Consider the following 14,441-nt stretch of genomic DNA (forward strand, 5'->3'; position numbering starts at 1 on the left):
GACTTTGGTTTATTTTGAGAGAAACCAGCACTCTCCAGAAACTGTTTAGTACAATCTGAATGACGCCCAAAGGGGTTATTGCAGCCACAATCAAAATAGAGTTTACAGCACTGGCTAAGGGTGATACTTTATTTAATGATTTAAAAAAAAAAAAAAAAAAAAAAAAGAGAACCCCCCCGCAGCCCCCTGAATCAGAAGCTAATTAAATGCACTCCTATGGCTAACAGTAAGTGTTTCTAAGTCACTCTGACTACTGCAGAATGCAAGAACTTAACTTGTTGCTAACTAATACCAGACACCATTATACGAGCAGCGTTATTTACTGATCTGGGGTGGTATGTGCTGGTATTCTTGTGTCTGGCACAGCAGCCTTGCCTCGCAACAGATATTATCAAGCTGGATGCAAAATCAAATAAAGGAGTGATTAAATAGTTTGGGTTCTGCCTGCTTAAGTTTGGTGGGTTGTTGGGGGTTTTTTTGGGTATAGCTTGGTATTTAATTTAAGGTGGCTTAAATGTAACAGAAAATCTACTCTGTAACTCCTTTGATTTCACATTCCTTTTGTTTTGCTGTCGAGAAAAGCCGAGCTGGAGCCGCGCCAGGGCTGAGCGCGGGAGGCTGGAAGAGTGAGGGGCAGGAGGACCCCGGCCGCCCCTCGCCCCTGGGACCGGGACGGGTGCGCAGGGCTGGCCCGAGCGACCTGGAGGCTGCAGCGCTGATGATTAATCTCCATAATCCCAGTCCAGTGGTTCAAGGTTCCCAAACGACCTTTTAAAAAGCTCTCCCTGCATCGTCCGTCTCAGCCCCGAGTCCAAAGCAGATTTTTAAACAATCGAGCTACAAAACTATTTTCCATCGGACAATTCCTCCCCTACCAGCAAACTGATGTTCTGCTGTTAATTTTCCTGGGACGTTCTCCGTTTGTTGTTTCTTTCTAAACCACAACAAAATCAACAAAATTTGGACTTTTGTGAAGGCTGAATTTCCTCTTTGTTTTCGCAGGGGAAAGGCTGCGCCGCTGCCCAGCCCGAGCAGCGAACACCCACCCGCCCGCACCCTCCCGGGGATGCTGCTGCCGGGGATGCTGGGCCAGGGGGACCAGCTCCCCAGCGTCCGACCTCACGGGGCATCTGCAAGTGAAATCAGAGGCTGGCCTGCGGATATCACCTGGAAGAATATTGTCTGCAGACTCTTCTATGGTCGTAAGGGTACTCACGGTGCTGATTTCTACAGGGTAGTGCGGAACAGATGCCCAAATTTTCCGGCTGCTGCCTCCCAGCAGCCCTGGGGTGGCTCCTATGGCAAATGGGGCAGCAGCTTCATGCTCATGCACAACATGTTCATAAGGTAACAACACTACCCCGCATCAATAAAGAAAAACAACTACTTGAGCAGTGCAAATGTCCTACAGATGCATAATTAAAGTACAAACGAAGGGCCTGATTCTTCCACCACTTGTGTAACCCTGATAATCCTCCCGGAGACACATCTGATTTACACCAGCGTAAGAAAAAGAACAAACCCGAGCTCATATCTGACAAGTGAAAACAAACACTGGATTCAGACACTTTCTGCAGGGAAGGGGGGAGCTGTTTAATTTTTGTTCCTTCTCTCTGGGCTGCTGCTGTGACCCCTGCTACCTCCTAAGTCAGCAACACAATACGTTGCAGCTGTGGCACTGCAACAGCATGATTTAATTTGCGCGTGTGTGGCTGGAAGGGCAGTTCATCCCTCCAACATCTTGTGGCATGGCAGAGGCAGCAGCGGTGGAAGCGGGGGCTCGGTCCTCCCCTCCCAAAAGAGAGGGGGGAAAACCCCCGCTTCGCCTCCCATGCACAGCTTTGGAGAGGACATGGGAAAAGGATCAACTGGAGGAAAATGTCCATTTCCATCAAAATTTTTAGGAGGTTGGGGTTTGTCCAAGCCAAGGAAAACGAAAGGTCAGAAAATATATATCTATTCAACAACTGTTTTCTGCTTTAAAAAAAAAAAAAAAAAAAAAAAAAAGAGGAGGAAAATGACATTGCTGCCGCTCTCCCATGTGTCCCAGCTCCCAGGAGTGCAGGGGCTGCGTGTCTCCAGTGCAGTGCCTGGCTGGGCAAGGGTAGCGCTCGGAGCTTGTTTTCCAAGGGAAAAGTGCCGGAGGTTTCTGCTGCAGGAGGTTTCTGCCACAGCCCCCCCACTCTGGGGGCTCCCTCTCAGCGGGTCCTCCCTAACCCCTGGCCCTCCACCAGCTCGTAAAGCTGCCGTGTTCCCGCACAGCTCCTTGGCCAGACCCTGCGAGCTGTCTCGGGAACTTTCTCTGTCAGCGCTCTGAGTTCGAGGGGGTTTTGACTGAGGAGGTTTTATCTTTGCCTTCCGCAAGGCTCGAATTCAGCTTCGCTCTTGGCATTGTCATCCCTCCGCTTTCTACACGGCTCCTGCTGAAAAACATCCTGGGACAGCCTGAATTTCAGCCCACTGCCAAACCTCCACGGGAAGAGGGCGGGTGGCAGTGAAGAACTGGCAAACCCAAGGTTTTGCCACTCCGGCTCCTTCGGGGAACTTCTGTCGTGACGGGTGACGCTGGGGGCTGAGCTCGTCCCGGCACACACGGTCCCCTCTGGGAGCTCCCAGCCACGGGGCTGCACAGGGGATGCTCCGTGCAGGAGGACGTGCCAGGAGTTTTCAGGGGCCACAAAAAGGAGTCAGGGTCCCCAAATTCATCCAAATCCAAAGGGATTTGAAAGCCTAAGTCTCCCCCTGCATCCTAAAAACCCCAATCTGTGCCTATATGACTATGACCTAGAACAGCGCCATGGAAGCAAAGGAAGGACCTTGCCTTTCCAACAGCGCTAGCTTTATACTTTCCATTTACTATTTATTTATTTCTGGATTTTACCTTTGTGATACTGAAGCCCCTTCCCATCTGGCACAGCCGAAACCAAGCCATGGCTTTAAGAAACCTCAGCTCCCTCCCACCCGGGCGCTGCAGCCTCCTCGCTGTGCTCTCTAACCCAGCGCTACCTGCCAGCTCGTAGGGGCAAGGTGGCTTTTTCCTGGCTTTTTGGCTTTCCTCTCGCTTCCCCTCATCAACTCGTTTGCCAAGCAGTGTAATTTTACTGCCTGGCTTAAGGAGCCAAGAAATACGTTTGCTGGTGTAAGCTATGCATTAGATGTCGTGAAAAACATGCAGCTTCAGGGTTTTAGGAGCCAGCTCCAGAGAAGAGCGAAACACCCGCAGAGCAGCAAGGCCGTGGGTTTGCACCCTCTCCGGTTTCACTCACGGACGCTGGTACACGGCTCGCTCTGCCCGTGGGCGGTTGAGCGGAAGGACGGACCTACGGGCACGCAAATGTGCCTGTGTGTGCACAGGGGATGGGAGCGTCAGCGGGGAGACGACGCAATGCTCTCGTAGGTGGTGTGGTGGGAAGGGGTCCTATGCCACTGACCTGCGGGCACAGGAGAGGACTTGCCTTCCCCATGCAGCACTTTCATCCTCCCTCACCCTTGAAGCCACAAGCTCCTTCAGGCACGGACAGGCTCTGGCTTGATGCTTCTACAGAACCGAGAATAAGAGGGTCCAGACCTCACCTGTGGTCTCCAAGGCCCTCCAAGACCTCTGCTTCCACCTCCAGCTACTAACAGCCACATTTGGGACTTGATTTCTCCTGAACTTTGGGGTGCTTCAGATCTACACATGTATTTTTGAGGCTCAGACCTCAATACAACTACAACAACAGCCAATTGGTACCATCAGACTCAAAATGAAAGAATCATTCATCAAAGTGATTTGTAAAACACTGGCCACTGCGATCACCTGCAGCTGCATTTCCATCCCGCTAAGTGACCATCACATTCAATAGCCACCGCCAAGAGACAGTCAGTGAAAACAACCCCATCCTTATGAATTAGAGAAGGTGTCCAAAACCCCAACCCCAGCACTGGAAGTTTAAACCTAATGGGGTGATGCACATCTCCCTGCTCCAGACGTGAGCATCTTGGTGAACGTGGTCACACCTCTACATAGCTGCTACAAAACGCGCCTGTACTCCTCAGGAGGGACAACAATAAACGATAGCAAAAAGCTTTGAATATTTAGCAAACTCTCCAAAACTCTAAAGACTTGGTTATACACGAGCAAAGAGCAAACTTCACCTCAGGCTTATTTGGAGGTTTCTGTGGCTCAGACTGGCCATTTCTCACCAGCCTGTTTTTACAGGGCTGGAGCGCAGAGCTGAGCAGGGAAGGAGCTGAGTTACAAGTCTCTCCTCCAGCTTTATTCCTGGCAGAGACAATTTGCAGCAGTGTTGCTCGGCACGTCAATTCTGGCACCTGCTTACAGTAAATCCCTAATGATGTTGAAAAGTTAAACGTCCATTTAGTTTAATTTCTGTTTTAGATTTGGATTTCTACGTACTGTAAATGCTAGCAAGAATGTTTTATTGAAACAATGCTGCATATTTACCTTGGAGATCCTCTGTAATTGGCTGCCCTTCATCTAAGATTTCTTTCTAAATGCAAAAGGATGCTCTAAGCACAGACAGTTTAACGGGGAGGCTTTGCAACCATCACCTGCTAATTCTTTCATGCAGGCTGAGATCTTTTGAGCAGGCTCCCTTGCAGGTGGGATGGGTCGGGTCGATGCACTACTTTGGGTCTCAGAAACTGGGAGGTTTGAATCCCAGCAGACACTAAAGGAAGAAAAACGTCTCATGGGGTGATGTTAACCTCTGCAGATGGGAGTTTGGGAGTCTTCGCTTTTGGGACATGTGTGATGGCAGAAAGCAAGATGGGCGTAGTCAAACTGTTTAGTCCCGCTGGGCACGAACCTGCCTGTTGGCCGCACTGGCTCTATGGCTGAGAAAGGCTCCTCAACCTTGGAGGTGCCGTGTCCCAGAGCTTCCCCTCCATGGCCATCTCTTCAGTGTAAACAGCTTCCTTGTGATCAGGGTTTCACCCAGCAATTAAGTAGAAGGTCAGCGCAGCCCATTCAAACCTCTCTCTTGGGAGCAGGGAGTCGCCGGTGTGGAGGACACACACCCACTTGTACTGTCCCTGGTGTGCACGAGACAGGCGGCCTGGTGGGACCCCCGTGCCACGCTGTGGGGACGGCCCCCAGCCCCAGGACCGAGCCCCCAGCCGGGACTGCGAGCAGCTGCACTGGCAGCGGGGGAGCAATTCCGCAGCCTGCCCAGGGGACAAGTGGCTGATGGGGGCTGGCTGGAAAATCTTGGATGACATTTTTCTCTCCACTCACCTTCGATCCTGGCAAATGTGCTCTGGGCGCTGCAATCTGACTGAGGCTCCCTCTGTGTGCAGATGTCCTGCAAAAACTACACCCACAGCTGTACATTGCAAAGCCCTCCCCAATCTGGTGGTTAGCAACAATGAATAATGATTTTTCTAATGGGAACTGGCCAGCATTCAACTTGCTCCTTGATTTTTTTTATTTTTTTTTTAAGCAAAGACTATTTATATCAAGAGACTTGCAGTAAGAAAGACTCTTCAATTTATTCAAGATCAAAAAGCAGCCAAAGGGGGAGATTTCTGGAAGCTCAAGCTACAGGGCCACGTATCAGAGCAGGCAGACCCCAAACCGAGATCACAGCAACATCAATGCACACAAAGCACCAAAACCGTGGGGTGTCCTGGCTCCTCAGGCTCCCCGCTTCGGGTCTCGTGAGGACACGAGTGGGTGGGTGAGCATGGGAAGGGGACAGCACAGAGACGTGCCTATGCGGTGTGTGTTTCAGCCATCATCACCCAAGTCTCCCGCACGGTAGGTGGCCCAGGACAGTCTGGTGCACCGGGACCAGCACGATGCGCGTACGGCACGACCGGCACAACCCCACGGGAATCCGGTGGGGGACAGACATCCACCCTCCTGGCATGCTCTCTGCTCTGCCGAGCCAGCAGGCTGCCGAGCCCCTCCTCTCTGACGTTTCCAAACTCACTAAGCCTTTTTCCTTACAAATGTGAACTAGGCAAGAAGAATAAGTTCACACTTGAAGAAAAAAAAAAAAAAAAGAAAAAAAAAGGACGACTTTTTTCTTTAAAGCACAACTGGTTTTGGGCTCCTGACAAAGCAATATTCTCCAGGCCAGTTGGAATCTGGAAAAATACACTTACTCAACCTAGCCACCATGACTCCAATAACAATTATAAAATGTCCAATAAAACTTGCATGTAATGTCAATTCAAATCTTGAAAAGCAGAATTAAGTGGTATATCAACATTAAACTTTATTGCTTCCTTTGCAGAGCAGAAGTATTGTCAATAAAAGTCATTCTGAATGAAGAAAAGGGCAGTAAATATTAAATAAACAGGTTTTTGTTGAAATGCTATAAATGCACCAGAGTTGCATTTTACACTGAGACCCTTTTTTACTTTGCAGACTCCCCTCATGATAGAAATAAGTAATTGCAAACTATCAATAAAGCGCCAATTAAAGGGTGGTTAGATGCATGCATTTACAATATGTCATTATGAGCCTTTATTGTATGTAGTTGGCTTTTTCAGATCCCACTGGCTCCGTCTGAAGTCCCCCCGCACAGAGTTGTGCTGCTCATTAGGGGCCCTTGGAGGAGCCGTGAGGACGCTGGAGGCGCACGCCAGCCGGACGGAGAAACCCTGAGCCGAGGTGGGGATGAGAGAGGAGCAATTTGGTCATGGAAGTTTCTTCTGGCAGAGATGCGAAGACAAAGCGTCGCCATCTCAGTCCGTTACGTTATTATCTTCCTGTCAACGCAAAAGGGAGCAGAGCACAACAGCTCTGCCCCGAGACCGGGCAGCCAGGCCAAAGCCTGGAATTTGGCAACGTGGTTTGTTTTCTGACAGGCCGCTCATCTGAGGCTACTCACCTTAGAAAGAGCCATTGCCATCCTCCCTAGCTTCCTTACACACAAAAGTACTACCACTCGCAACTCCTGCTTGCTAATCCACTCTCCATCAGTGATGACTCAACACCCGTCTCCCTCCGTGACGAGCAGCCGACACAGATGGGATGTTTTGTTTTGTCCATGAGACAAAAGAGCGGCTTCTCTTTTCTTTTAGAGGTAGGCTGAATACAACTCTCCCAGTGACACCGAAAACCTCAGGTGCGACACCCGTCACCTACACAACCGGCACCTCGTGGCCCCGAGACCTCTTTGGGTCAGACCCCTTCTGCCCTGCTGCCGGGACCTCCAGCTGCCTGAGAAGATCCATCCCAACAAAACCAAACCTGACGCTAAAAGGTGTGCTGAGCGAGCAAAGGTACAAGCTCTACGCTTGGTGGTACCCAGGCGCAACGGGACGTGTTTCAGGAGCAGGAGAAAGAGCGGGCATCTCTGCGAGGGCACAAATCCCACGGCTTTTACGTCAGCCCTTTAAAATCTGATCAGCATTTTTGTGGTTTACCAATAGAGTTTATAAGCTGTTCTCCAGTTTAATCATCACACGTATTTACAGGAAGCAGTAACAGCTACCGAGTATGAATTTCACGATGCTGAAATGATATTGAACAAACACCGCAGTCAGCAAGGGCTGAAAGCTGTGCTTCTGCGAGGCAGAGTGGCTGGGGTTTAACGAGCTCCTTGAATTATGCCGGGGCAGAGACGAGAGAAATCAGATGTGGTCCAGGAAAGTATATATGCAGGAGCTTCTGTCTTCTGACTGTTGCACAGATTTATTTATTTCATGTTCGAAAAAAAAGCCAAACCAAAATCAACTGGAATGTGAATGCCATTAATTTTTGAATAAATTATTTTCACTGCGAACCTAGGCTCAGTAAATCTGGTGGTTGTAAAAAACAGCTCAAACATTTTCAGAGATAAAGAACAGCCCTTGAATGTTAAATATTAAAAAAATCCCTTCAAAGGGTGAAAGACGTCTATAAAAATTAACTTTTGGAGAAATTGCAAGTGTTCATCCTAGCCTTCCACAGCCACCAGATCAGATGACCCTTTGCACTAGTCCTGGGCTGACGTTTCTCTGCGATCTATACGAACGGAAACCCAACCAGCAGCAAGGGAAACAAACCTCCAGCAGCACGCTAAGAACAGCCACGCCAGCGCGAACCACCCGAGAGCCAACAGTTAATAGCTGTGAATCATCTTGATTCACTTCAGCCTGAACTCTTAACCTGCCAATTGAGTCAGTTCCTCTGGATGCTGCTCCTGCTCGGAGAAGATGGGCTCCAGTGAACCACGCTGCTGCCGTGACGGCAGCGCGGCTGCTCCTGGCACACGTGCCCGTGTCCTTGCTGCAGGTTACGGAGCCAGCGTTAGGAACGTGTGTTTGCATCTCGACCATCCAGGTCCCAGCCCACCCTATGGCCCCCAGCCGCAGGCAGCTGCCGGGCAGCAGGCACAGGCAGCGGGAGAGGTTTTACACCCTTTGAACACACCCTGCTCCATCCCGGGCAAAGACGCGACCCTTAGGATGCAAACCCAGGAGCACCTCACCTGGAAAAGGATCTGCAAGAGGCCATGCACGATGCACATCCGCCGTCCCAGGAAGAGGAAGAACGGCACCACCAGCTCGATGAAGTGATTGACCAGCGTCTCGAACTGGTGAAACCACCATGGCGAGCGATGCATGAAGTAGGCGATGGGGTTGGGCACTGGCTGCGTCTGAAGGATGGAAGAAAAAAAAGAATCAGTTCCCCCTCCAAGGTTCATCACTGGGGGAGCTACAGAGCTCTTGGCCTTTTTCTTTATTTCTCACCCTAAGTTTGCTCACAGGAGAACCATCCTTTGCCTCTGCACACTCATTTCTTTTCAGAGAAAATTACTTCATTCTTTTTTATTTTTCAGGCAAACCCAAGGAATTTTTAAACCAATACATCTTTTAAAAAACAAGAGTTTTAATTTTCTCTTTTCTCAACATAACCAAACCCCACTCATCTTAAATTAAAATCGCTATTATTTAATACTGAAATGTTACACGTAGCTTGACACCAACGGATGTTAAATTGCTCTGCATGAGTGCTGAAGATCATCAGAGCAACTAAGCAGATACAGAAACTGAGAAAAAGATTTTCTCAGGGTCACGCAGTAGGTCAAACAGACCCAGGAATGGAAACCAGATTTCCATATCCTAGGAGATATTCTTTCAAAATGTTTAAATTTGAAATAAATGTAGTGGTAGAGTTGCTTTCCAAAATCATAATTTGGGAGAGGAAAGTGTAATTCCTCTAAACATGCTATATTGGTCTAAGGTATTTACGTACTGGCCTTGTGACAATATTATTCTTCTATCAGCCTGAAATTTTTTGACATTGGGAGATCTTCCATCCAGTGCAATAAAGCCGCAAATTTTACAAAGGAAACAAAACCAAATCCTGATATGGTAATAACCGCCACCCTTACAAATGCTGCAATTTTAGCAAAAAGAAAGAAGTTAGCAATTTATCTTAGCATATCTGACAAGCTCAAATTCATTAGTATTGTTTTAAAACTGCGACAGAAAAAAAAGAGAGGATGAAGACGCAAATTTTAATTGAAGGAGACACAACACATCTTTAAATTATTTGTAGTTAAATAAAAAATACAAACAAAAAAGGGAAAATAAGGTACTACGCATGGCAACTGAGTGTGCTTCCACTGCCAAATCCCACAACTATTGTAATTCCTTATTAGCAAAGCTGGGATTAATAAAGCTGTTGCTTTATATGGGTTTGAGGCTGCTGTAACCCCTTAGGACAGGAGACCGCATCCTTCCTTCCTCGGACACCGGCGCCGGATGGAGCGGTGTCGGGGTCAAGGAGCTCTGCCAAGTCCACTCCGGCAAGGGGGCGGGAGGTCAGAGCCCCCCTGTCCTGGGGCAGCGGCAGCAGCCCCGGGTGCCACCGAGGGTCCTTCCCCTCCGCACGGGACCTGTTTCAAGTTAATCTCCTTGTTGGACTGCTCTTGAGCATTCCCAGAATGTCAGGGAGGCTCACAAAGAGATTTTTTCACCTTGATCTCAAATTGCTGAGAAATGCTTTTATCCTTCCAAAAAGGCAGGTTGCTTTCTTGGCTTCTTCTATTTTTTTATTTTATTTTTTTTTAAGCGCTTTAACCAAAACCAACTTAGATGAGGTATCACCCATACAGGTTGTAACATTTAGCCCAAGATAAGCCGGTTTCCAGCACGTAACTGCCTGATCCCAACACGCCAGAGCTGCAGAAAGGTGGTGTGCCACGGAGGTGCGCCTGCATCCGCTCCCTTCGACACGGGCAGCGCTTACGGCTGGGGACCACAGAGAAGAGGCAGTATTACACATGTAATTACATACCTACTTGCACATGAAATTAAATCTCATAACACGATGGCGCTATACATTTGACCGTGGCTTTGCAGGGCAGGCCTGACACTGTTTAATTTTAAAGCAAAGACCACCTTTAGCTATCGAACACGTCATTCGGTTCCTCATCCCCTTCATCACAGGCTCACGCTGACGTCCTCATCTATCAAGGCCAATGCAGCCAGCAAATCCTGCTTGTTGCTTTGGGCTGGAACTCAAGATATCGCCTCCCCCCCCCCGATCTGCTGTGCTTAAGGGCAGAAAGATAAAATTCTTGCCTCCGGTCCCACTGCAGTGGGACAAGAAGCAGAAGAAAGTTCTTGGTTTGGGCTCACGTAGCAGGCACGAACAGGCTCGCGTGGGAACAGCCCAGGCTGGCAAGTCGGGTCTGCTGCGGTTTGCTATGGTTTATGCTTTTTAGCAGCAGTCTAATTCTTGTCCCGAAGTAGAAATGAGGAAAAAGGAGAAGTGAAGCACAGAAATCTGGCGTGGGTCAATAATTCACTCCCAGGTGCTATAGCGTCGCCATCCTTCACCTTATCAGCGCTGACACTATTGTGGTGTCAGTGCGGGCAATGCCGTGCGACAGGCAAGATAACTCAAATGATAAGCAAGAGTGAAAGTCTAAACCAGCAGCAGACACAGCACAAGTAACAGACGGTTCCTCAGCATTTGTTTTGACAGAGGGAAAGAAATGCCTTTGGTAAGAGCAGCGCTGGCGATGGAGCCTCTGGGGACCCTCTCAGAAAGCGACCCTTCCTCCCCACCGCTGCAGCCACTTCTCCAGCGTGTAAACCTCGAGTACGTAAAACAAAACACAGCGATAGAGAAGTGATTCACATGTATCAGAAATTCGTTAAAAGGCTGCTGGAGGAGGAGAGCGCTCTGTGTGTGTGTTCCTCCCAATGCCTTCCAGATGCTGCGAGCACGGGTGCAGCGCGGCACAGGTTTCCCAGGGAGAGCGCCGTGTTTACTTGGGAAGGGGCATTGAAGCAAGAGCAAAGACCCAGAGCGACGTGTGAATCACTGCGGTGCTGAACACAGGCACCTGTGATGTTCCAAAGCTTTCTGGTTTCTTTTTGCCCCCGAATCGGCCGCTGCCCAGGGGTGCTGGGGCACCTGATGCCCCGGCCGGTGGGTCCCACTGCACAGCACCCAGCTGGGGCTGGGCCAGAGCACCCAGGGCGCATCGCTGGGGTTAGAGAGGAAACTTGCCCAACACAGGCATGCCTAGTGCTTTCCCAGTGTAATCATATCCTGCAGAAACATCACGGCGGTGTTGGAGGCGGTGGTGTCAGAGCCCGGGAGGAGGGAAAAACATTCCAGGATCACTTCACCCGGCTCATTTCGCTGGGGATTTTGAGCTTTACGCTTTACTTTGTGGCTGCTTTGCAAAGAGAAGCATCCTAGGAAGCAGCCGGGAGTTCCCCTGCGTCGAGAACTGTGAACTCCTGACACACAGAGACACAGAAAAATGCAGCTCCAATTCAGATGCAACTAAATAGCAAGCCCAAGGCAGACGTACGGTGAGAGGAACAGAGCAGAGCCCTTGTCTCCAACAAGCCCCGTTTCTGGATACCTCTGTGAGGCATAAAATGTTTTTAAATAAAAAAACGATTAGCAAAAACCAGCTTTATGTGTCAGCACAAGGTGCAATATAATAAACCTTCTGCCTCCCTCACACCTCCAGCAGCCGGAGAAAAACTGCGCTGCAAACGCGTTTTGAAATCAGATTGGGGCAAATTAATTCCATAATTCACGGGGCAGATTTGTAACGTGTGACTGCGGGGCGACACGCGGCAGGGGCTGCTGAATGAATTCTGGGTCGCCAGCTAAGGCATGTTCTCTGGCTTGTATCTACCAGGTTTTATGAGGGCTGGTAACAGATTCTAAAAATATGCACAATAAACTGTTTTTTCTCCCTAAGGGGTCTATGGTTTAATTATGTTCTTAGTGAGAACCATTAAAGTGCTAAGTACCTGAAGACTCCTAATTTACTAAACTATACGCTACTAAAACCCAACAGAAGGCTATTATACACCAGAGTAAACGCTCTTCTCTGGGACTGTAAATGCACATGGTCTCTCCTCTCAGCCTCCTTATTGGTATGGCATTACATAAACTCCGACGGAGTATTTAATCCCAGTGTTAGATACCCCAGCTCAGCCTAGGGAAATCTCTGGGCTCTCCTGCACGCGTGCATGAAAACAAGCCCCACATTGTCCTCGAACAACCCACTGCTCAGACAGGGCTGGGATGTTATTCTTATAGCCTGAGCAGCACGACTCCCATGCAAGCAACCGTGCGGCATGGGAGCGTGACGTTGGAGGGTAGGGAAGACCCCATCCTCTCAAGGTACCAAATGAGGAGGAGCCCAGAGATATCTCAAGTAAGTTTTATCCTTTGCAATAATGGGTTTTTACCTTCCTTCACTGCACAATAGGCTGTGGCATGGCTTCAGGAGCCTCGGCTGTATCTGCTCGCTCGTCTGAGTGCCTCAACAGCTCAAACTCACAAGGCGTCTTTCAAAAAACAGCAGCGAGTTATGAATGAATCAGTTTCAAAAAGGTGAATAAAAAAAATCCATTATTCTACCTCTCTGTGTAAAGTAAACTCAGATTATCTATTGATTCAGATAACCAAAAGTATACTTGGCATTAATATTAAAACAACACTAAGGACACCCTTTCGAAACATCACCCTGGGTGCCTATCGCAGAAATCTGGCTTGGTGAAAAACAAAGCAAGCCATAAATATTCCTATACACTCTAGACATTATCATTTCTTCTCCCATTGAAAGGCACCTACTTAACCAAAATACTCAAATCCGAGTGCAATTAATAGCAGAAAAATCTTGAAAAACAGAAGGAAATGGAACAACAGCAAATATGAATAAATGATGAGAGGAAGCAACTATTTGGTCAAAAGAAATAGGATTAACTTGGCACAATGAGCACTTCAGAAAGAGCCTGCGGGCACTGGAGACTCCAACGGTCAAAAGAGAGGGAAGCCTTTGGCACAAAGAGAAAGGCATGACGAGCAGCGGTACCCTGCAAAGCCAGGCTGAGCGGTATTACTGAATGTTTTCCTGAGCGTTTGTGGAAGGAACAGATGAACTGTAAAGCACAGTTCTCCAGCTTCCCAAGGCACTGAGGCATGAACTCATCTTCTCAGCTTCAAAGAAAAGCTCTCAGTTCTCTTGTACTTTGGACCAGGAAAAAAAAAAAAAAAAGATTCTCCATCACAGAGCATAATTTGATCAACATGATCCAACAAGCTGCTTCTCTGACAGTCTATTCTGCTTCAGATCTTGACCCTTCCTCCTTCGGCATCTGCAGATCAAAGCTCCACTTTCCCAAGCCCAGGCAGAAACAGCTTCCCAGCCCCGTGCAGAAGAGCAAGAGGCAGCAAGCAGCAAGAAGATAAACTGGGTCACTCGCAGCTGCTGGGAAGTGTGGGAAGATGCGTGTCTTGACTCAAGTCAGGCCGTCTCGTGCTCTACAGTAACCAACGACTCCCGCAAAACACCCTTCTTCATAATGGGGAGATTACGGGGAGCTGCTGCCTCCTCGGGGGTGAGGCTTTGTGGTAGGCACTCTCCATGTGCAGCAACCTTGATTGATGACCGATACAGTGATTCTGCACAAAGATACACACGTAGGCAAGGGGTTTGAAAGGAAATTGCGCAGCAAACTGCTCAGCCTCTTGTGTCAATCCCAGCTGTCCTTCGTGCCGTGTATATTTTGCACATACGTTCGTGCGCGCAAACCTCCATGCGCACGCTACCGACATGCTTGCATACACAACAGCTAATGGGTTAAAAGTAGGTCCTTTGACACTTCCAATTATTAATATGATTCCAATCAAAATAAAGTAATAAGAAAAAATTAAAAAAGTTGTATCTGTCTTACAATGCACAGAGATCTAATGTCCAGGTGGGTCACAAGGGGTCAGTTCTGCAGTAACACAATATCAAAATAATTAAGTCTCGATAGAGCTATTAAAAAGAAAAGTTACCTATACGTTCTTGCTAGGCAGAGCTTCCCTTGTCCAGTCAATAGTAATATTCAGTTCATAGAAAAACATACTGGAATCTGCCCGCTTTAAGACAGCAACCCAAGCCAAGGAGATGTGTGTTTGACTCAGTGCCAGCACGACCATAAAATGTTGGCAATTTAGTAGAGACATAGTG

General features: G+C 48.5%; 1 protein-coding gene across 2 annotated transcripts in view; it reads right to left on the reverse strand.

Annotated features, from left to right (window-relative positions):
• LMF1 (lipase maturation factor 1) overlaps positions 1-14,441 on the reverse strand; it is a 204,362-nt gene that overhangs the window by 54,978 nt on the left and 134,943 nt on the right. For both annotated transcript variants that reach the window (XM_054843489.1, XM_054843488.1), the window contains one exon: positions 8,427-8,594. In XM_054843489.1, the coding sequence (XP_054699464.1) occupies positions 8,427-8,594 (168 nt within the window). The remainder of the gene's footprint in view (positions 1-8,426; positions 8,595-14,441) is intronic.

The sequence above is a fragment of the Grus americana genome, chromosome 15 (genome assembly GCF_028858705.1).
Source record: "Grus americana isolate bGruAme1 chromosome 15, bGruAme1.mat, whole genome shotgun sequence".
Taxonomy (NCBI): domain Eukaryota; kingdom Metazoa; phylum Chordata; class Aves; order Gruiformes; family Gruidae; genus Grus; species Grus americana.